Source organism: Lissotriton helveticus, chromosome 7 (genome assembly GCF_964261635.1).
Source record: "Lissotriton helveticus chromosome 7, aLisHel1.1, whole genome shotgun sequence".
NCBI classification, from domain to species: Eukaryota; Metazoa; Chordata; class Amphibia; order Caudata; family Salamandridae; genus Lissotriton; species Lissotriton helveticus.
Genome location: NC_136068.1, coordinates 572,129,634 through 572,154,102, shown reverse-complemented (window position 1 = coordinate 572,154,102; position 24,469 = coordinate 572,129,634). Strand labels below are relative to the sequence as shown.

Here is a 24,469-nt window from a genome sequence, read left to right as displayed (position 1 = left end):
ATGTGGTACTCCCGAGGGTCCTTTGATGAGAACCTTTGATGAGGCTCCACCATGAATATATACCCTTACAACGCATGGGAATACATCGTATGCCATTACAACACAGTTGTTACAACGACTGCGTTGTTAGAACGCATACCATTATGTTGCAAGTCATTACTACGACTTGCTGTAAGGGGCACGCTGGACTTAGGAATAGTATTATTTACTATTCCAGTATGTGCAACAGCAGGGGAAGGTGTTGGATTCTAAATCCAACACCAGTGTGCCCCCTACAGCAAGTCGCAGTAATGACTTGCAATGTAATGGTATGCGTAGTAACAACTTGGTCATTGTAACAACCTCATTGTAAGGGTACCACGCTGTGGAGACAGCGTTGTAAACACTGTTTCCTCTCCAGCATACTTACAAAGAGCATCAAAACCTTCCAAAACGCAAAGAAGTACTTAAAGTCTACAACAGTACTGTAATGGTACAAAGTTCACTGCAAGAGTACAAAGTAAACTTACACTCTACAGCAAGCAGCAGGAGTGCAGAGGGGGCGGGATAGCAACAGCGCTTGATGGAGAGGAGGAAAAAAATTACAAGCATTTGCACAGCAATAGGTCTTGCGTTTGGCACCTATTGGCTTTACCACCGGTCTTTAGCCATGCTGGGCAACATTCCTGATGCAGTGCAGCATGGCTAAAGTATAAAGAAATTTAAACTTTTGACATCATTTTGAAGGCACGTGCACCATTCATGCGCATGCTTATAAAATGACGCAACCACTTCTTTTTTTCTTCTTAGGTACTGCTCCGTGTTGGTTCTGTATTTAAAAAAGCAAACCAATGTGAAAAAGGGACTTTTTTAAGTGGGAGGGGAAAGGAAAGGGGGGTGTAAAAGCATTAGGGAAGAAGAAACAACATGGGATTCGCTAGTGTGGGGATGAAGCAACATGAGGATGGGGCAGGGCGTGGTGCAGGATGGAAGAACAAGCATTTGCAATGCAAAAGGTCTCGCATTAGGAAAGTTTGAGCTATTGGTATTGTAAATTACACATTTTTTATTTATGTGTTGGTTTTGAAAATAGTGAAATTAATAGCTTTGTCATTTACAATGCCAATAGTTTTAACTTTTGCAAATGTGACACCTATAGCATTTGTAATGCAATATGTGTTGTATTTACGTGACTTAGATGTATTGATATTACAAATAACAATGGCTTTTAATTTTTTTTATAATTAATGCTTAAATAAAAGTGATTGTAATTTATAATGGCAATAGCTTAAACGTTTGTAAATAACTTTTGTGAAGATTACGTTCAGTGTATTTTATTAGGATGAAAATCCAAGAACAGAAGTGAAATATTAACTTTTTTTGTGACATTTGTAATAAAGCTTGAAACATTGAGAGAACATATTCGAACCAGTTGTTGTTGAATGGTTGCACAGATTGATGCTGTGGTGGCGCCGAGTGATGTTGTAGTGGCGAAGAGTGATGCTGTGGCAGCCCATAATGATGCTGTGGTGCCCCTGAGTGATGCTGTGGTGCCCCTAAGTGATGCTGTGGTGATGCGATAGATAGGGTGAGGGTAATAGATAGATAGAGGGAGGGCGATAGATAGATAGACAGATAGAGTGAGGGCGATAGGTAGATAGACAGCTAGAGTGAGGGCGATAGATAGATAGAGTGAGGGCGATAGATAGATAGAGTGAGGGTGATAGATAGATAGATAGATAGAGTGAGGGCGATAGATAGAGTGAGGGCGACAGATAGAGTGAGGGCGATAGATAGAGTGAGGGCGACAGATAGAGTGAGGGCGATAGATAGAGTGAGGGCGATAGATAGAGTGGGGGCGATAGATAGATAGATAGATAGATAGATAGATAGATAGATAGATAGATAGATAGATAGATAGATAGATAGATAGATAGATAGATAGATAGATAGATAGATAGATAGATAGATAGATAGATAGATAGATAGATAGATAGATAGATAAAGTGACGAGAGATCAGATAGTAAAAAAGCAAGACTTCTGGTGACCAAACAGGAGCTTGAATGTCATATTTCTGGCTGTAGCACTTAAATTAAAATGCAGTTCATTCAACTAAGATTACTCCTTACTAGAAGGTGAGTGACCTGATGTGGCGTTTTAATGGGTTCCAAATATAATGTAAGCATGTAAAAACATTGAATAGGCCTTCAGCTTGGCAAATACTAATTGCAAAGCATGTGATACTCCTTCAAAAACCATATGATTAATGTGGTTTTAGGTGGCCAAACTTCATCTTGTACATTACTCTTCTTTTAGAATAGAGCAGTCTCTTTGGCACCAGAAGCCTTGCAGACACCCCTTTGGGGAACTGAACTATAAGGTAAGAGAAGCGTAAACTATTTTATGCATCACTGAGTGTGATCTCCTGTGTCCCTTCCACAACGTCTTGGGGTGTACTGGAAGCGAACTCTGTGAATCCAACATGACATTCAACGGCCGCAATGGCTTTACAATAACCACTTATTGTGAATTACGCTGTGGTTACTAAAGAGGTTTGGTAACTCCCTGCACCGTGTGTGTCCACCTCATAACAAGCATTGGCATAGGCAATAGGTTTTGATTTTGTGACCTTATAAATACTTTTTTATGCAGCATAATTTCCTTTGTTCAACAACATCAACTGTTGTGTGTATAAACACTTTTACGGTCCCAAATGCGAAACCTATTATCTATGCCAATGCTTGGTGTGGTTGTGTGTGTTGTTGTGTGTGTGGTTATGTGGGTGGTTGTGTGTGGTTTTGTGTGAGTGGTTGTGTGTGTGTTGTGTGTGTGTTGTGTGTGTTTGTGTGTGTGGTTGTTGTTGTGTGTGTGTGTGTTTGCGCGAACTGTACCCGAAGGGATTGAAGCTCTTTAAAGTCCTACTAGTTTAGAATGCAGCTGGACGTAGTAATGTACTTTCTGCAGAGATGGGCAGAAGGCAGTAGGTTTTTTGTGCTGTAGGGTATGCCATGTGTATTTTTTTAATTAAAAAATAACGAGCGCATTGCTATAGTGCAAACTGGTCCCGATGGCATTGAAGTGCTTTACGCACGCACTAGTTTCTAATGCAGCTTGTTTTGTTAATTTACGTGCTGCAAAGATGCCTACGTGTATTGTAAGAAATGTGCGATCTGTCTAGATTGCCCTGTGGGCATTTGTTCCGTGTTGAATAAAGTTTTTAACATTTGTATAGTATTGGAGGCGGAGGGACCGACCCGAGGAGACGCATTTTAACCTTTGTGCTGGAGGTTGTGAAGCATATGTGTATGAAGCTAGTTAACATGATTTAAAGTAAGTGAATGGTGTTATTGGCAAAGGTGCATGTACATTATTATTGTAACTATGCACCTAAATGTGGTCTTATGGTACTTGAGAAGGTTTGTTTTAAACGTTTGAGTTTATTACCAAAATGAATGAAGGTAGTAATAGGGGTATACCGTAAGAGATGTTTTTTGCCGGATTTGTGCTTGTGGTACGGGAATGCTTTTTGTGCATGAAAAAGGTCACCCTGATTACAGGTACGTTTAGGAGTAGTGTTATAAAAGGCTTTGCGGCGTAGTTGTATTTATTTAAAGTGCCTTACTTTGTGTAATAGGTATTGCAGGCTGGGGAAGTAAGAATGAAACAGAGAGAGCCAGACCCAGGTGGCAGTGTGAGGCATGGGAAAGCACTGCTTGGATGAATAGGTGACTGTTAAACTCAAGCATCAATGTGAGATATAGCAAAGCAGTTACAGGATAAATAAGTGACTGTGTGTGTTTAATGTAGTATTTGTGGTGACTAATGGTGCAGAATTATTCGAGGGTGGTGCTAACTGGAACGATGTTGTTGCGATGTATGCAGCTGTAGTGGGGATGATTGATGAAGAATGAATGAGTGACTGCTAGACCCAGGCAGCAATGTGAGGCATGGTAAAGAACGGTCAGGGTGAATAAATAACAGCCAGACCTAGGCGTTAGTGTGAAGGATATCAAACCACAGCCCTACACATAGGAATAGACTATGACCAGGCAGTCCCCAACTATAAGCCTACAGTAAGACATGCATTTCTTACTTATTAATGTGTAATCCCCCTTATGTAACGTACTAAGTTCTATTGTAAAGCTCTCTGACACCATTGGGCAAAATGTGTTTTATAGACAACATCATTAAGTAAAGTAAACAAGCTTGAGCTATTGATATTGCAAATAACGATGCCTTTATTTTGTTTTCGTTTCTAAAACAAAGAAAAGGCATTGTCATTTATAATGCCAACTCGCATAAATGCAAGACCTATTGCATTGCAAATGCGTCTTTAAATACAGCTCTTACTTTTGGCGGCTTGCCACTGTTTAAAACACTTCCGAATTTGGTAGAGAAAGCAATTTGATTAAAAGGAGATTAAATCATTTTACGAGGAACATAACATTTGGTTAGATTGAGAAATGATCAACTGCAGATAGGCTATCCTGGTTCATAATTGAAAACCTGTGTACTAGACTTTATTTCTACCTTATTTCAGCATTAAATGAACATCACTACCCAACTCTGACAGCAAAAAAATTCAAGTATTTTTTAAGGAGCAAGAGGATTGTTAAAATGAAAAACACTGAATAAAAAATAATATCCACGGGAAAAAAATAAAAGGAGCTGAGATTTCACAGCTCTCTCCTCTTATTAAAAATATTGGGTTTTTTCCTTCCTTGGGCCAGGAAAATCAGTTCAACTCAATGCATCTTCTTCTGCTGTGGTTCCAAGACTTGCCTTAGTTATAAATATTCCATTCTCAGACGGCAGCAGGCTCCGTAGATCACCCTGAAGCAGAGCAACTTCTTTTCTTCTTTCAAAGGTCCAGGGCTGCTAACTTCGGCATATTGTGGCAACAAAATGTTGGGGTGCGCGCGGCATTCAGTGGGGCAGGACTGGTTCTCAGGGTGCCCTTTTTGGGGGGGGTTTCTCGCGGATGATGTTGTGGAGAGTTTGAGTTGTAAAACCTGAAGTTTGGGAGTGGGAGGCGGATTCACCGTGTGAGGTTGTGAGGCAACCCAGGAGACTCCCAGTTCACAGCATGCTGGCTTTGGTTACATAGAGGCGCGGCAAACCCGGGCTGGAGTCTTAAGGGAGAACGGAGCCGCCTCAAGAGACTCGAGCAGCCTGTTTGCGTGCTGCAGAGCAGAGAGGCGCACGGACACACATATATAAAATCATGAACACATGCATGAATACACACACGCATACAGAGACACCGACAACATACAAGAAGACATTGGACGTCACTTAGAGACTCGCTCACATCCATTTTCACCCCCACTGCACACACTCAGATGCAAACACGAACGATTCGCAAACTCTCACATAGCAAAATGCAAAGTACACAACGCCCGCACCAGTGCTTTAAAAAGGCCGGATCTGTCTGGTGTCTGCACAGAATTTTGGATCCACTAAACACACACGCATACTCCCCAAAAACTACAGCTCTAAACTCCGAAAAAAGCCAAATGAAAACACCCAGGCCGAGCAAAACACTCAGACACCTACAGCTAGAGAACTAGTGCTTATATAAAGCGCTGCGTTTTGTCGGCACGCGCGATAATAAAGTTGCGCGGCCGCCGTATGCGCTTTATAAAACAAGCTGTCACCATTGCAAAGCAGAATAAAAACTAGCGGAAGTCAGGCAGCCTTTGTTGGGACGTGGGCGGGGCCTGGAAAGAAACAGGAAGGAACTGCCGGGAGAACGTCCTGGAACCCTGCACGCTGAATGCTGGCTGCCGAGGGACACGCGTAAAGAGCCCGGTGAGTGGAGGGGGAGGGGGAGGGGGGATTCGCGCGTGTGTCTGTGTGTGTTCGAGTGTGTCTGTGCGTGTGTCTGTCTGTGTGCGCGTGGGTCTGTTTAAGGGGGGTGCGTGTGTGTATGCAGTGTGTGTGTGTGCCTGTGTATGCGTGTGGCTGTGGATGTGTGCATGCGTGAGAGTGGCTGTGTGTGTGTGTTTGCGCACGGGAATATGAGGCACGAGATGGGCACGGCGCAGTGCGCGCCCACGAGGTGAAATCTGCGCTCGTGCCCCTCTCGTGTCTACATTCCCAGAAACGGATAACAATAGTCGTCGAGCAGACGCAACGTCTGCTCGACCTAAAAAGGAGGGATGTGTGGGATGTGGGGAGTGGCACCACCGAGGGTGCAGGTGGGAGAATCAACACGGATGGTGCAGGTGGGAAGAGTAAACAGGTGAAAAAGATACATGGAGCTTGCGGGCAGAAGCACATAGGCAAGAAAGCAATGCAGTGTGGTGTGAGGGAGAAGCACATGGGTGAGAGCGGAACACAGACTATGACGGGGAGAGAAGTACACAAGGGTGACAACTAGAAAACGCATGTACTTTCATGGAGTGCTTAAACAAAAAGAAAAAAGGAGCGCTTGAAAAGTGAGCAGTGAACAGATCCAAGTACATGTCCATGCTACCGGGGACATAGAGGAAGGAAAGTCCACACAATCTAGGGCCAGATGTAGGTGGTTAAATACCGGTCGGTAACGCCGAAATTCGGAGCATTTCAGCGTTACCGACCGGTATTTGGCTGGGTGCAATGTAGGTGAGTTCATACCTACATGCAAAATAAGGAATCGCAAAATAGCGATTCCTGATTTTGCTCTTGCTTTTAAGGAATCGGAAATACCTTTACCTTAAATGCAATGTACGTAGCACTAAAAATAGTGCACTTGAGCCTTAAGGAATCGCTAATTACCACCAACTTCAAGTTGGTGGTAAGTACCGATTTCCTTTAAAAAAAACGCTTTTTTGCTTTTTTAAATGTCCCATGTGGCACACATCCATGCCCTTAGGGTATGGATGTGTGCCACATGTGCACACATGCACATTTCAGGGGTGCAACAGGATGTCCTTTGGACATCCTTTTTGAGAGAAAACAATGGTTTCTGGTGGCCTAAAAAGGTCCTTGTGTAGTAAGGTATAGTTTATGTTATTTGAATCAATCCTGGGAGAGAGGCTTTTCTGTAGAGTAACATATAAAGAGATACTTTATTTTATTTGAAAACATATGTTTCAGGTGCTCACACTGGTGACAAAGTGCATAGGGTGACTGAGTGAAAAATTACAATAAAACTATATACAAATGTCACACAAACAAGGACGTATTCCACAAAAATATATACAATAAGGCGGGGGAATTTCCTTGGTTGGGTCGACGGCGTTTCTTTCTAGATAATTTTAGATCATCATCAGGACATGGTGAGCTTGTCTGAAACAGTATTAGAAAATGGAGTAATTTTAGTACTAGGTCCTACATAAATAAATTCTTAGCATAGTGATTTAGTGCTCCAAGTGGCATATAAACTTTGAGACATGCACATTGTTCATAGTTTGATAGAGTTGGTTACCCGTGTAGTCTCGCGCTTTTGTGCCTATTCAATGAAATTAGATAGGGTGCCTGCGTGGACGCGCGCTTTATTTGAAATGAACGGGGCTTACTTAGAGAGATGGCAGAATGAATTTCCATCCAGTTAAACAAATTAAACAAATTGGTAATTTGATTGCTCAGTCGGTTGATCTGAAAACGTGAGAAACAAATGGAAGAGTTGTTAGGGGGATTATTTACAATCTCGTGGGGGTACGAGTTGGTTGTTCTATACACTCAGGGTAGGCACTTACTGGTATCTAGTATCATCAGAAAATTGTAAATTATTTTCTTTAGTCTAGCGGTTAAGGTTGGCGTCCATAATCTGTGTGTGGAACAGAAAATTTGTTATTTTTAAAAATATTTTATTTTGGTCATTTGGAGACAAGAGATAATTAATGCAACTGATTTACCATTAGTATTATGGTGTTGTATCATGCAAGGCAGAAGGTGCAGATTTCAGTTCGTTTAGTCTAGATCTAAATTGGAGAGAGAAGTTAGAGCCTTGGCGTTTTCTACATAGCAGGGTTTGGAAATTAAATAAACGGGGGTTAATTAAAAAGGCTGATATATTTACCACTTACTTATACATCGTCCCGGCGGGAGCTGGGGACAAAAACAATAATACTAATGGTAGGCCATTAGGGTTGTAAGGTCCATTAACATGCCTTCTAGCAGGGTGGGGTAGGACAAAGACAGAGGGTGTGGTCCAGTCCTGCCTTTGCACCTATCCCCGGTGCAGCAGTATCTGCCCAGACTATCTGTCAGCACCTGTGGGGTGTCCAGTGGGAAGGATTTATGGAGAAGTATGGCTTGAGTCCGAGGTGTATCCTACATGGAACACGCTTTGTAACCATGCCTGCCCAGGGAGTTGCAGTTCAGGCCAAGTAGGTGTGGTTCTTGAAGCGTTTAATCAAATAAGAGAGAGAGGAAGAGTGAGGTGATGTGTGGGTTAGTTCACTTCCCCTGAAAAATATAATGAACATCAATGAGAACTAGCTCACACTCTACAAGCTAGACGTTCATGTGTAGGAAAACCATTTGTTTTTATGAAAACCCTCACCCACCAACCTAGTTATATCCTTAGAATATCAGATCAGGTCTACATGTTTCAGCCAGGCAGCTATGTTTGCTGGCTTTCTTCAGGACCTATGTGTAAGTGTTTTTAAGTGTAAGAACATGAAGGCCAGGTGTGATTTACGTGACTACTAGTGAGGCCGCACACCCTAAGTAGCGGTGATGAGGGAGGATGTTTCCTCCTAAAGTTGCTTAAAGCCTGTGGAGAGAAAGGAACAGACCATGAACATATAATACTTTTTGCTTCTAGTATTCGCATATCTATGTTGTGACATGCTTAGAGCCGTGTTCGGTCATTATGCGAAGTAATGCAGGAGTGAAGCGGCAGGTGACGCTTGTGCATTGCTGCTTTTTAAATACCATTTTTATGCACTACTGTGAGAATATCCGCAGCTAAAGCGGTCATATTAAATTATGAGGCGAAATGCTTATGATGAAATTGTCATCACGAGCAACATGAATCCCGTGAGGGGGCAGGACCTGTAGTCACACATTCTTCAAGGTTGTCTGCCCGCTTCCCATACCTGCTTCGGGCTGCTGCTCGGGAGTCCATCGGTGTGGATGAGGTTGGGAGAGCCTGTTTGTATGTCCGTATTATCCCGCCAAGTTGCAGCTGCAATTGGCAATCTGCGCGTCATGGCGCAGGGCGGTGTTTCGTCATCTGGGGGTGTGGTATAGACCGAGAAGGCAGACTACGCGGTTCCTGTATTGTGATGATACTGGAGACCCCTGAGTGTACATGACTAGTAGGTTGTGCACCCGTTCTCGAAAAGGAAAAGAGTGGAGAACACATTTGTGCCTATGTGTGGGGAAATATGTGGGAAACATATGTGTTAATTCAGAAATGTTTGAAAGTCGTAGCCTGTTGTGATGATGGGGCCTCGCTATCAACCATTCTCGCAGAGGAGGGCCGGGAATTCGTATTTCCTGGGAGCCCTATGCTGAAAGGCAAACTCGTGGTCAATGTTTGTTGGTGGGGCTCTTATGTGAGCAAGATAGGCATACGGAAACGGACTGGCCGGTTGTTTTTCCCAGGCTAATTTGTTCACATGCCATATGGCTATATACTGAGTGTGCAGGTGTATTTATGTAAGGGATAGCCATATGAGTGATGTAGGCTCAGTAAGTGAATGAAGAGGTTTATCATGGAATGGAATGGCAGGGGTATAACGTGTGGCCCTTTGTTAGTAGGGGTAATGGGTGTTTGTAAACCCCACCTCATATACAGAATTAGCGGTTGTTCAGGGTAGTCCCAGGAATGTTGTAATTTAACCAGTTTTTGTGGGTTGATAAGCGATAAATCCAACGCTGCTCTTTTTGCAATAGGAGATTCTCATCTGTCGTGATGGATGTTTCGATTTGCTCTATCCCGACACATCTCAGGTCGTTGGGCGTGTGTCCATTAAGGATATAGTGCTACGTCATCCTTGTGGTGTTCCTTTTGCAACGTATGTTGCTCCGTTGCTCTCCGATCCTGGTCTTAATCTTCCTGCTGGTCATACTGATGTAGCGGAGGCCACACAGGCACTCAATCAGGTAAACAACATGTGTGGAGTCACAGTTAGTGGGTTTTCTGAGGTGCCAGGTTTTGCCTTCTTCTAACTCAAGAGATTTTTTGGTTAGAGTGAGGTGGCAGACGCAGCAGTTCCCACATGGGTAATGGCCTACTATGTTGGGAAGACCCCATGCATTGAGGACAGTGCTGTCCCTCAGAGTGTGTAGCTTGTTTGGACGTGTAGAGACCAATCAGTCCTTCAGACTGCCTGCTCTTTTATAGGAGAAAAGGGGTTACTCCCATTTCAGTCTCCGTGTGTTGAGGAACCGCCAGTTTTCGGATGATTTTTGTTACTCTATTGGAGACTGAATCATATGTGGTGACACACATGAGGGGGATAGTGTTATTCACTTTATGGGTGTCTTCTAGCAGAGCCTCGCTTTTCTGGTTCTGCGCTCTCTTCTTGGTGGAGCGTATGATTCTGTCCAGGTAACCTCTTTGTTTGAGTTTTACAGCTAGATCAGTTGATTGTTTTTGAAAGACTTCAATCCTGCTGCAATTCCTCCTGATGCGGAGGAATGGATGTAGGGTAAATTTTCTCTGAGCGGGTGGGGGTGGAAGCTATTGAACTTGAGTAGTGAGTTTCTGGCCATTGGCTTGTAGAAGGTGGTGGTCTGCAGAGATCTCTCCTTGGCTTCGATTGTTAGATCCAGAAATGCCAGTTTCATGTCATATGGTGTGCTGGTGAACCTCAAGGAAGGGTCACGGTTATTCAACCATGCCATGAAGATCGCTAGGGAATCCTCCTTCCCTATCCAGATCATAAGGATATCATCAATATAACGACGCCAACATTTTATGTTGGCAATTAATGGATTTTCAGGGGGCAGTATGTGTGTGGTCTCAAAATGGTACACGTACATGCCTGCCACACTCGGGACGAAAGTGCTGCCCATTGAGTGCCATTCGTTTGAAGAAAGAAATCCCCCTCAAATTCAAAATAATTCTCCTTGAGGGCAAGGGTGGCGCATTGCAGGTTCTATGACCCGCAAGGACTCATCCTGGGGGAAGCTGATATAGATGCTCTCCATGTCAAGGTCCAAGAAAAGCTGTGTGTGTGGGTCGTATTGTATGCTCTTGATGAGACTGAGGAGGTGTTTGGTGTCTTTAAGGTAATTATTGATTTCTGTACTAGTGGATTGAGGTAAAAGTCACAAAATCATGATAGGGGCTCTAGTAGGGAGTTGATACCCGACACTATGGGACGTCCAGGAGGAGGTATGGTTTCCTTGTGAATTTTGGGGTGTAGTGTAGTTCCTATATCCCTAATAGGCTCTGCACATTGGAATAACATACACTATAGATTTGACATAGGACTGAGGTCAGTATGTCTCTATCGAGTACATTAAACTTAATTACTTGTATGTGCCAGCTAACTCAGAGGTCACTAGAAACTTTCTTGAATGAACAAGAAGGGATTAGTCTCTGACAACCGCATAACATGACAACTTTGTTTCCCTTAGAGTCGAAACAATATCTTCAGAGTCGTGGAAACAATAGATAACCGTTTCACTCAGTCAATCGTGCATGCTTCGTTTCTACATAGTTTGCACAGAAATAGAGAGACGGGCGTTTCAATAAAAAGGGTTTATTGAACAGTCTTCTTTCTCATGCAAGAGATATGAACTGCTACAATCGTAAGACAGAATGCGAAGTATAATGCGTACAGCGTTAGCCATAATATAAATAATACTGTGATAGCATGGTCTGTAGCTATGACATATATAAAAATACATACAAAAATAAAACAGGCTAAAATACTCAACTGGTGCTTCTAAAATAATCCTACCCCAGTGTACCTAACCTTAAGTCTAGTACGAGGGAAGAAGTAGGTGCTGTTTAGCATAATTTTAGTTTTACCAAGGATTGCCAAAAGTTTCTCTAGGTTCTAATCAGCTCCATACCTTAGAATGAGAGAGGTTGGTATCTCTTTCCCAGGACTCGATTTTCTAACATCCCGCAAGGGGAATCAGAAACAATGGAGCTGGATTCTCGGTGAGGAGGAAGACAGAGTCTGGTCAGTGCGTCAGTTGGGGAGATGACTTCCTTCGGGACTTGCTGTGGCGAGCCGCGTCGTGCAAGTAGGTAGTCGAACCGCACCATGCCTTGCCATAGCAAGTGAAGGTATATTTATATCTTGAAGGTGTTTATGAATGTCAGTATTGACGTAAAAGTCGGGCATATGAACGTCACGAATGAACCCCTAAGCAATAGATGTTCATGCATAATAAATGAGTTCTTGGAGAATTCAATATCCAGGCAAGGGGAAGTCCCTAAAGCTTAAGAGTCTGGTTTTCCAAGCATTCGTTGTGACGTAGATGAAAGGATGTAAGTAGCCATGACTGTATTTGGGTAGCATGGACCATGCCTAAATAAGGACTGGGTTTCTATGCCTCTCTCATTCTATGCCTATATAAGGGCATGAATTGGGAAATTCATACGGAATCTAAATCGATACACAACAGGGGACTGTGTAAAAGTATGGAATTCTGGTTTTCTTGGTGCACCGGTAATCTGCCTCTTGTCTGGAGATATGGTTCCTTGCTTCTGCTGTTTCCACTACTGTGATTATGGTGTTCCTTAGTGTTTCTGTAGGGTCCTCTCTGAGTTGCTTGTAGTTCCGGTTGTCACTTAGGAGGTGGTTTGATGATGATGGTAATGTTCTTTTGGGGGCTGCGTAGGGCTTCCTATTCTTTTGTGGTCAAGTTGTTGAAGGTTTAATTCTCAGTGGTCTCCTCTACCTCCTTGTAGACTACCTGTTCAAAGGTGGCGATCTCCACTTGTAGAGTGGATGAGGGCGGGCAGAAGGTTGATTTTAGTTCAAAACATTTCCATTGGGGTTGAGGACCTGCTCTCTTCGCATTTGATTTTCAAAGCAAGCCTCAAGTTTCAGTTTGCGGAAAAATTCCGCCAGCTCACAGTGAAGTTGGAATTTGTCAAGGCGAGCAGTGGGGACGAAAGTGAGTCCTTTGTTCAGGACTCGTTCCTCCGTGGCCGTCAGTGTAGTGGAAGACAGGTTGAATACTAGGTTTGATTCCCGTTGTGCGTTCCCTATTATTTAGGTCCGCTTGGTCCTGGTTGGGGTTCCTTGGATTTGCTTCTGGTGTGTGCACCCACTGGACCCGTTTCACCTGCCCAGTGTACCCGTTGTTGGTCTCTTCTCCTTCCTCTGGCCTCTTCCTAATAAAGGGGGTCTTTGGTTAGGTGTGAAGAAGTTTTGGGGTCCTGGATGGTAAGGGGGAAGGGGGGTGTCCATCCGAAGAAGGGGTTTTGCAATGGGTGATTGTACATAGTTGGAAAGTAGTTTTGACCCTGTTGGGGATATGTATCCCATGGTTGTTACCATCTGCGGGGTTTTCATCTCCCTCTACTTCTTTTGTTGCTCCTTGAGCTGGATCCACTGGATAGAGATGTGTTGTCTCCCAAGATATCTGATGACATATCCTGTTTATTTGGGGTGACGTAGTTGTGGTCAACATATGGGTACACCTTAGTGTAGGCGAACCACTTGAGGTATTTTTGGAACTTGGTAATCTTTGACTGTGTCAGGTATTCCTTATATTCGTTCATCTCCTTGTTGGTCTCATCCAGTTTCTTTCTTAAAGGAGGTTATGGTAGTTTTGAAGTGTTTTTTCTTTGCTTGGATTTCGATGAGCATTGCCTCAGATAGTCTTTTAGCTATTTTTATAATCAAGACTATCCAATCCCTTGTGCAATGCCAGGCTATTTGCACGCAGTCCTTCCTGAAGGATGGAACATCCAGGAAGATCCTGGGCGCGTTGGTCACCAGTAAACCTTTGGGTGCCGCATTGCTGCGCAAGCATTCGGTCAGGATCACCCCATGAAATATGGTGCAAATCCTGTTCCTTTTTTGTTTAGTAAGTCTGTCCCAGTCTGTGGTCTGCGAGATGGAAGCAGCAAGACCTGTGGCATATGGCATTTTACATAGTGTATGATCCTCCCCACTTGATATAGTTATTTAAGCTGTTCACGTTTCATGAGAGGCATTTATCCCCCTGATGCCTACCCCACCTCGGTCTTCAGCCATGCCGTGTTGGGAAAGAGCACCAATCAATGGGTGCATGTGTGTGTGCAACTTGATATGCGTAAAATCTCTGAACAACTTGCTTCACTACCTCCATTCCCCCATACACTCCCCTCTTAGAAATATCCGTCGACCCAACAACGACTAAAACAAATCACCCATCTTCCCCCCTCCAAATATTATCCAAAACAATAAAGGAAACAATAGTAAACAGTGGGACAAAGTCATAGAATGCATGATGATCCCCATGTACACTCATCAATCTAAATGTGTGCACAGGGTCGCCCTTTTCCTGAGTGCATGGAAACAAGCGGGGGGAGGGCGGATGTCATTTTTGAACAGGTTCCTCGCTGTACAGGTTGCACTCCGATGTCGGTCTCGGAGTTTCTGTCCTACCACCTCTGCTCCCTCCAACCAGTGGCACCATCTGTTCCTGTCCTCTGGCTTCCTCACAGGTGACCCCGGGAGCTGGATGCTGTTCCGCCAAAGGATTGGTCATTCCTTCAACCAGACCCATGCACTTTCAACCTTGTACATTACATTGAGGCACACTGGAAATAGCAGCATTTATTGTATCTGCATTGCTCGAAGTGTCCGCTTCTCTTCTAGAAAGGAGCACCTTTGATGCTGTATCTTAAGGGTATAGTTTGGGAAAATCATGACTGGGGTTGCATCACACATCAACGATCCCTTCTTGTGAACCACTCGTAGAACTGCATCTCTATCTGTGTAGTTGAAGATCTGGGCAATGATCGGTCTTGGTGGCGCCCCTGGCGAAGGATGCGGGCTTGGTATCTATGGGACGTTCCACTATGAAGCACTGAAATGCACCCTCCATGGGGACCAGTCAGGTCATAATGAACTTGGTGAGAGTCAGTCCTTCCTATCCCTCAGAGATCCCCACGTTTCTAATGCTGTTCCTCCTGGAGCACCTCTCCGTATCCTCCGTCCATACCTCTAACTGAAGGACGACCCTCTGGAGGTTTACAATCTTGGGTAGGAACATGCGGAGAGTGTCCTCTGCCTTGGAGGTGCGGGTTTTGGTTTTTGTTACTCTCCTGGCACTGTTGTATAAGTCCTGCCACAGCAGGGAGAGATCCTGACTTAAGTCCCAATCTCCCCCCTCCAAATATTATCCAAAACAATAAAGGAAACAATAGTAAACAGTGAGACAAAGTCATAGAATGCATGATGATCCCCATGTACACTCATCAATCTAAATGTGTGCACAGGGTCGCCCTTTTCCTGACTGCATGGAAACAAGCGGGGGAGGGCGGATGTCATTTTTTAACAGGTTCCTCGCTGTACAGGTTGTCCCAATCTTCCCTCCAACAACAGTCCCAATCTTCCCTCCAACAATAGTCATGACTCCTGTATGGCAAGCAATAAGGAAGCTGCAGCATCTGAGGGATCCTGCTAACTGGGCTGCCCCTGTCTGACAAAGTAGGGGCCTGGCCTTGTGTACTTGTCAATCTTCTCATGCAAGGGTATCAGGCCTGCTTGTCCTTGCCCAAGATCGCCACCAGTGCAGGGGCCTGATAACCACACATGCACCCAGGAACTGCCAGTACTACACTCAGGCCTGCAATGGCGATCAAAGTTGTTCCAGGCCAGGGAGTCCCGGGCACCAGGTCTCTTCTAGGCTTCTCACTTAATCATGGGCCATGCCTAGACCCCAGCCATGTGGAGTCTACTCACTATGCAGCAGGCAGCACTGTGGCCCAGGAAAGGATTAAGGCAATAGAGCCCGACTGTTTTCAGGAGGCCCCTTTCCTCAATCCAGCAACTGTCCTATATCCCTGCAGCACAGGGCCCGCTCCATGCACTGTCACAGCTGGGGGTGTAGGGTGCCTGCACACATCCCCCCATCGTGTAGTCTGGACCAGTGGCCTATCCAACAGATGCCGCTCCCTCAGGGGCGCCTCGGGTTCGCCTCACCTGCCGCTCCCTGGGGACCCCCTATCTCCTCACCTGGTCACACAGGGCTCCCGCAGGCATCACCTTGGGCCTCGGGTAGGAAGACCATTGGCCTTCCCAGGAGTGAATGCTGCCACAAACCTCCACTGTTCGGTACCCCAGCCCGTCTCTTTTGCGAGGGCAGCCCATGGACACCATTTGCCACTGTCAGGCGAGGTCCTGTGCCCCTCCTCGCCACTGCTGCGTCTCGGCGGGTCCTCCTGCTGCAGAGCACTAACGTCACTATGGGCCTGGTTTGTCAGTCAGTCTTCCGCTGACATCCCCCACACACATAACTCAGGAGGCCTCGGAGTGATAGCGGGCCACCACGTTGGTTATGACGCCCCCTGCATCCTGGATTATGCCGGATTGTCAGGGAGCACACAGGAGAGAAAATAGCAGTTTATAAAATATCAAGCCCGGGCAAGGTAGGATTGCTAAGATATTTAGTGGGCCAATTTACAAAGGGACTCCGCACTTGTGGCGGAGGCCCGCAGTCATGGCAAGGCCCACATTCATGGCAAGACCTCCATTCTGCAGCTACCTATTGCGGAGGTCCTGCCACAAGTGTGGAGCCCCTGCAACACCTGCAGGGCTCCCGCCATGAGGGCAGAGGCCCTATGTGAATTGGCCCCTTAGTGTGAAGCAAGTGGAAGAAATTATAAGCCTTAAGTTGGAACATAGCTTTTGGATAGTTCAATGCCTAAGGTTATTCTAACATGTTTAAAGCAGTAACCAGTGGGAAGACAGAAGCCTCTGTTGCGTTGAGAGGAGCGAAAAGGTAACCTTTATCACAGATAATTAATGTCAAAATATAAATCACTATGGAGCACTATAGCAGAGATGTACTTACGTCTATGATAGGTTCATTGCACAGCCCGCATCGTGGGGAGAAGAGGGTGAAGTAGTCTCGCTCACAGTACGGCAGCCCATCCTTCTCGAAGAAGTTGCTGCCACCCATCTCTTTCTGGCAGTGGCTGCAGACAAAATGTTCTGGGTGCCAGGTTTGACCTAGAGCCGTTACCACCTAATGGAAAAAAGAATACAGTCAGATTGAGGCTAAGAGGGTGCAGATCACAGCAGAAACAACAGTAAGTGCACTGCATCTGCCATCATAACAACAGTAAGTACACTGTCTCTGTCACTAAAGCAACAACAATTACACTACCTCTGTCGCCAAAGCAACAGTGAACACGCAGCCTCTGTCACCAAGGCAACAGTAAGTAAATTACATCCAGCAGCAGGGCAACAGCAAAGACAATGTCAGCACTATTGTTAATATTAATGTTGATGTATGCAATGAAACGTGTATGTACAAAAACTAAATTGAGCCACTGTTGTCGAAATCCCCCGATATGACCTCACCATCAACCCCAAGTCAGAAATACGTGGTCAAGTAGGCCCTGCTCTGACCTCCCCGCTGTCCCCCCCGCCTTGACTTAGCCTACTGATTGTGACTTTGTATTCCTGCTTAGTGAGGTTTCCCCCCCCCCTCCAGGGCTGACTCTCTGTGTATTACTCCTTCGCCTTGTTTTTGTTGTTTGTTGTTTCTGGTGTGCTTTAAAATAAGAAAAATGTCTTATCCTGTTCCATATTGTGGGCGACATTTTGTATCCGGATTTTGCCTGACCGCCAGAGTGGCGACCACTGTTTTATACCGTGTTATGCTCCGATCTTAGCGGCCAGCCCGTGCGGTTGTAGGCCCATCTCTGTACACATGACTTTGTTGCTCAATAAAAGTTTTTAACCAAAAAAAAAAAAAAAGTAGGCCCTGCTCCCTATGACTGAGGCTACTGATTGACCGATCACAGGTGGGGTGGCACGTAACCATTAGGGCAAACTCCCAAACACGAAAAACCCAGATTAGTCCCACAGATAGGCAGTGACACCACAATGGCCCTGGGAGATTGGTCCCAATAAAACACACATGGCAGGAGGGGCTGGCGTTCCCAAAACACCATAAAGCTAGATACCACATAAGGGTAGGAGCACTCAGCCAATCATGACAGAGCACACACTACACATGCAGTGATAATGCGTTCCCCATACCGGACATCTGGACACATTACCCACTGGCCCCCATTTTGTCCACGCAAGGTCAGGACCCAGCTGCAATTCTCATCAGTTGGGAGTTATTTATGGCCTCATAACAAGCCCCACATTCCACTCCCAAAACAGGATCTATGAATTGTTTTATGATGCTTCAATAAATGTATAAAAAGACATTCAAAACCATTGTACTTTGAGTCAGTCCTCAGACCCGTTTCTCTATGCTGCACTCCTGGCCATAGAGTTTGATTAAACCAACTGTTCCTGTTTTGCCATACGCCTCTTATCTCTGTTTTTTCAAAGTAAATTCATATCCGAGCAACACTACCAAAGCAACAGCAAGCGGCATACTGCCTCTGTCAACAAAGCAACAGCAAGTACACTGCCTTTGCCACCAAATCAACAGTAAGTGCTGTCCCCAAAGCAACAGTAAGTACACTACCTCCATTAGGAGGGCAACAGAAAGGACATTGTACTCTTGTGCAAGGCAACAGTGGGTACACTAAGTCCATGGGCTGGGCAATGGGAAGTACAATGTGCCCATGGGGACGGCAACAGCAAGTACACTGCCTTAGTTACTAAAGCAACAGCAAGTACACTGCCTCCATCAGTAGAGCAACACTGTGAACAATGCCTACAAAGCCAGATGGACAACAACCGATCTAGAGCAAAGCAGACTGACACACAAAACAGATCCCATACCTTGGGGTTCCTTCCCACCCACTGTTGCCCTCGACACCTACTTCTTCTGGATATGCCCCGCTGTCACCTGATGAGGGAATACCTCACTTTGCAATAGGCATGGCTTGTCCTCCTCTATGGTGCAAAGTGTGTGTGTGTGTGGCGTAAGGCAGACTCATAAGTAAAAGTCGTGGGCTACTGTACTTATTTTTTTATTTTACCCTACATATCAAGCATTATCCTCACTTGTCCAGCGATGGGCTTCTGACAGGAAGCGCATAAGCCCTTGGCCACTGTGGAGATGCCTTGCCGGCTGAGGTCTGACTGCAGCATCACCATCATGCTGTCCAAGTTCTCACTCTGCGGCGGAGCACTGCTGTGAACAACCGGCTGCGGCGAGGTCACTTTCCCCTGGGTCTGAAGAGGGGCAGCCTTCACCTGAGGCTGAGGCTGAGTCTGTGTCTGCGAAGGAGCCGCAGTCACTGGGGCTTGGGGAGGGACTACTTTGACCTGAGTCTGAGGAGAATTGCTTGGAGGAATCTGCAAGGAGAGAAATAAAGAATCACGTATTAGTTACATTGGCACTTGATACATTTGCTAATCACTGTGCATTAGGGGGAAGCAAATCTCATTTGCTGGGTGCTCAATGTCGTGGTTGGTGAATGTCTGGATTTGGGCACAATGATTGATTGGTCGTTGGACAAGTTGCTGCTTGGCAGGACACTGTATAAGCTGCTGAATGCCTGGACACGCGGTTACTTTACGATGATCTCCCCACTGAGTCAGCTGCTTTAGGTCACAATGCGTTATTGTTGGATCAGATACTGAACGCTTGGGCAATGGGCTGGTATCCAAATGTCTAGAAATGGTATCAGTTGGTAAATATGTGGGGCATAGGTCAAATTGTGAATGACTCATGTTGAATCACTAAGCGAATGCCTTGAAACTGAGACAAAGAGCGCATAGTGCATGGCTGAATGTTGAATCACAAGGCAATGCATGTGTGGAGGTGAGTTGGTGAATGACTGGATGTTAGGTTGGTTGGTTTACGTAGGGCAGAAGACAGCTATTTCAGGAAGAAGATTTCTCCCCGTCAGCGCATGGTTGAGGAAGCTGTGTCGTCGTTTTGAATTGTGCTTGCCACAGGTGGGTGTGTGGGGGCAGGGGAATTAGTTAATGGTTGGAAGATCCCATCACTCATGAGAGAGGTGCAGTTATCAGCTAGTCAGTATGTGATGTCAGCCCCTAAAGTTTCACTCTTTTTTGGTTACTGTATCCATTTGTGACCATTTCTCAGTTAAAGGCCTAATTGAAACGTTCAGTTACAATGTAAATATCTGCGTGTCAAATCAGTTGGTAGGTATCTCTAGGTTGGGTTAAATGGGAAATGCCAGAGCATTGGATTACTTGGAAAATGCCTCCATGCTGCTTCAGACAGTGATAGCTGGACATTGTGTTGGCTTGATGACTGCCCGTACAGAGGGTCATTCGGAGTAGGGCTGCTCGTAGCGTCCACCAGTGTATATTGTAACATCAGTGTATATTGTAATGCTGGTTGGATGTTGGGTGACGTTGTGAAATCATAAATCTGGTGCAGGCATGCCTGTTAGTCAGTTGGAGAATACCTGGACATTTGAACTGTTGGTGAATGTCTGGATATGCTGCTAGTTAGCAGAAGCCTGAATATTGGCGCCAGCTCCTGCATTCCAATGTACTGTGTCAGTTAGTGAATGCATGGGCTCTGTATCTGATGAATTCATATAGGATGGTGAGCTGGTGAAAGTCTGGACCTCTGGTGGCTTAGTAAAGGCCTGCACATTGGGTAAGATGGTGAATGACTGGATTATTTCAGCTAATGAATGATGGAAAGTTGGGTCTATTAGCAAGTCTTGGGTCATCCTGGGAATGTCTGGACATAAGGATAGTTGGTGAATATCTTTACAGTCAGTGTATTTTATGACAAATAGAGATGTGGCAGAAGGAGCAAAGCATTTCTTAACAATCTGTGTGACTGTCCATTACCTCTGTGGGTGCACCACCCTTTTCAACACCCTCAGTCAACTTACGTTACTCTGCACCCTGAAACCGGAGAGCGATGCCATGAGTCTGTCCAGCTCCAGTGTGGCCGAAGTTGCTGACGGAGTCATTGTAGACCTGAAGCCACAGATGAAATAATGAGAACTATCTTCAAATTAATGAGTGAACCACTCCAATGCATTGTAAATATTAAACAGCTTTAATTATTGATCTGCCATTACAACAAATACTGTGCTAATGACTATTTTTGTGTTGTGGCTAACATTCCCTTATGATCCAAAGAAAAGTAGTGACATGGATAGTATGCACCGGCTCTCTCCTCACTTTGCCAAAGTAGGGTAGACACAAAAATATTGCATCAACAACATGCTGATCATATCCAAGCAATAGCAAGCACAACAAGACGATGGCTGGAGTGCTGAAACGTTTGAACCACTCACCCCCAGTCAATAAATCTGGGCTTAATCCATCATTCTTTTGCTCACAATGCCACCCCAGTTTGCACCCAGCCATATGCAAATCAGTCTTGACCCTGCTCCTCATGGAAACAGTCCATCCCGAACTGCCAGGCCAGGTCCTCCTAGACCGGAAACAAGCATACTAGGACCGGTTTCAGGGTATCACCCCTCTTCAGCCAGGCTGGCATGAATCCAGTCGCACAGCGAGCAAGCGACCCATGTCTGGGCACCCATTTCACTAATATCTAAGCAATCACATAGTAGAAACAAGTTACTCACCTGTAACAATGGTTTTGCTGCCTGAAGACCTTCTAGATTCACATGCTGTGCATTTTCCGCTATTTTGGTGTTAGAGCCAGAAAGCCCTACTAGGTTTAACCTTTTTTGTTCTTCTTGGAGATGGGTGCTTCTGGTGAAATTAGACCCCTTGAGCGTAGGCTATTAAACCCCTCTTTGTATGGCCATGACTTCAGATTTATTTTTTCAGCCATACAGCTCAGAGGTGTCTGATATGCTGTAGAAGGAGACAGAGAAGACAACCCCAGGGTCTAACAACAATAACATGGGTGGTAGGAATAAATGTTGCTTGAGGGAAACCTCATGATTTTGCGTGTTTGAGATGTCGAGTCCAGGCATGTGATAGTGTTATCAAGAGCCATCTCCCAAATCTTAACATCTAACATAGACCTGTGTCTAGTTGGATTTGCCAGAGCTGTCTTTGAGTTGGTTGTTTTTTTTAGGGCTCGGGCTCGTACACTGCGCAGCAGAGACGCGCAGCGAGTCCTATTCCAGGCATTTTGAAATTGGACCTTGCATTCCACAACGCTCGTGCGTGTGGATTTGCAAGGTCCAATTTCATAGGCTTTCGCGTGTGTGCTGTTTTTAAACAGAACACGCAATAGGCCATAGGCGGCAGCGTAGTTCCACCTATGGCCTATTGGTGTCTGTTACCCGCACCAGAGGCCATATGTTTTGAATTATCACGGCTTGACAGCCGAGATAATTCAAAACATATGCTCACAGTGGCGCGTGCGCGCGCACCACTGCGGGCTTTTTTTTTTTTTTACAATTGGATCGCTTTCGCGATCCGTTGAAGTGACGCTTGTTTATTTTCTGTCTGGAGCAGGTGCACGATAACAAGGTTGTCTTTTGTAAATCAGATTCTTGATTCTGATTTGGATTCGTGTGCAATTTATGGCCTGGAAGGGCCATAAATTTGACACGACTGGACTCAGCCTACCCTTGAATTCTGACATTCTTGACTGCAGATTACACTCACTCGTGGACACACCCATCAGGGCGGCAGCCAATGCTCCCGCCTGCAGGGCTCTCCCCCGGCACCCCAGCCAGGGAGGAGAGTCGGCGTCTATACATGCAGGGCCACGTTGCACCCCCCGGGCCCGGTGCCACGCAGCATCACCGGTGACTGACAGCTGGCAAAGACACGCGCTGGAAGGCACCTAAGCAAAACTCTTTCTCCCCGTCACCTTCTCCCTCCCCCTCTCCTAATTACAACCCCCTATCACCCGCCACCCGTTTTGTATCTCTTTAAATCTTTCGCTCGTTCTGTCTCTGGTGTGCTATTAAAAACACTGTGCCCGCCTGGGCTTGTCTATCTGTCAGCGGGACAATGCCAGGCGGGCTGGCCACGACAGACAAGCGGAGGCGGCTTTTGGAGCCAGCGTGTGCTGGCCTCTTAATGGCTAACGCATTACTCTCTTCAGAGCTGCAGTGGGTGAGCAGGGCAGTTGGTACGATTGGCTTCTTAAGGTTGCCCTCAGAGGCCTGCAATCAACACTGTCACCAAAAGACTCAAATAGGAATTTGCGAATGTATGGAGCTTTTATTTTTTCCTACCCGGACAGTTTTTTTGGTCCGGGCTAGATCTTACCACAGTATCAGAGTAAATACATCAGAGCTCACGGATTGTTCGACTTCAGCCCTATAGGGGGGCACACCAAGCTAGGCCGAAGGTGTATAATTGGCTTTGGTTGTGCCTTTGTCTCACAGAGACTGTCGAGACAAAATAGAGCCGACCTAAACATTTCATGCAATTACTTTTCTCTCCCTCGCCCTATTGCAGTTATAAAAGACAAAAAAACATCAGACACATCTAATCTGAACAGACAAAATCTTTAAAGGGTGCTTTCTGCTTTGTGTCTGTAGTTGAGCTGCAATTGATATATGTCTAACTGAAGACCTGTGGTAACCCAGTCAGTGCTCCGTTTGTATATAACATGGGGGTGCTGACACACGCTTTACTGTTTAAGTCAGTGGGCAGCAGTGATTCTTGCCGAGAATCAGTTGCCTGTGTTCCCTTAAACTTAAAGTTCTACAAGAAACCCGTTCTAACGTTTTATGCGCTGTGTCCACCTCAACGTGTATCCAGTGACTGAACAGAACAATATTTAATCAGGGAAACTGCACCCAAATCATAGCTTCCCTGCTTGACAAAATGTGTGATCGTTGTCAAATGACTTTACTTCACTGTGCCTCGGTTTACTCGAGAGTCGAATCCGAGACAGTAGAGTGAGAGTGACAGCAGAGTGAGAGTGACTGCAGAGTGAGAGTGACAGCATGAGTGAGAGTGACAGCATGAGTGGGAGTGACAGCATGAGTGAGTGACTGCAGAGTGAGAGTGACATCATGAGTGACAGCAGAGTGAGAGTGACAGCATGAGTGACTGCAGAGTGAGAGTGACAGCAGAGTGAGAGTGACTGCAGAGTGAGAGCGACAGCAGAGTGAGAGTGACAGCATGAGTGGCAGCAGAGTGAGAGTGACAGCATGAGTGACAGCAGAGAGAGTGACAGCATGAGTGACAGCAGAGTGAGAGTGACAGCATGAGTGACAGCAGAGTGAGAGTGACAGCAGAGTGAGAGTGACAGCATGAGTGACAGCAGAGTGAGAGTGACAGCATGAGTGACAGCATGAGTGAGAGTGACAGCATGAGTGAGAGTGACTGCAGAGTGAGAGTGACTGCAGAGTGAGAGCGACAGCAGAGTGAGAGTGACAGCAGAGTGAGAGTGACAGCAGAGTGAGAGTGACAGCATGAGTGACAGCAGAGAGAGTGACAGCATGAGTGACAGCAGAGTGAGAGTGACAGCATGAGTGACAGCAGAGTGAGAGTGACAGCATGAGTGACAGCATGAGTGAGAGTAACAGCATGAGTGACAGCATGAGTGAGAGTGACTGCAGAGTGAGAG

At 45.6% G+C, this 24,469-nt stretch overlaps 1 protein-coding gene across 1 annotated transcript in view; it reads right to left on the bottom strand.

The window, feature by feature from the left end:
* TGFB1I1 (transforming growth factor beta 1 induced transcript 1) overlaps positions 1 to 24,469 on the bottom strand; it is a 179,241-nt gene that overhangs the window by 27,355 nt on the left and 127,417 nt on the right. Inside the window, exons 6-8 of the mRNA XM_078652690.1 lie at positions 20,838 to 20,925; positions 19,018 to 19,311; positions 16,895 to 17,068 (exon numbers count right to left, since the gene is read on the bottom strand). Coding sequence (XP_078508816.1) covers positions 16,895 to 17,068; positions 19,018 to 19,311; positions 20,838 to 20,925 — 556 coding nt within the window. The remainder of the gene's footprint in view (positions 1 to 16,894; positions 17,069 to 19,017; positions 19,312 to 20,837; positions 20,926 to 24,469) is intronic.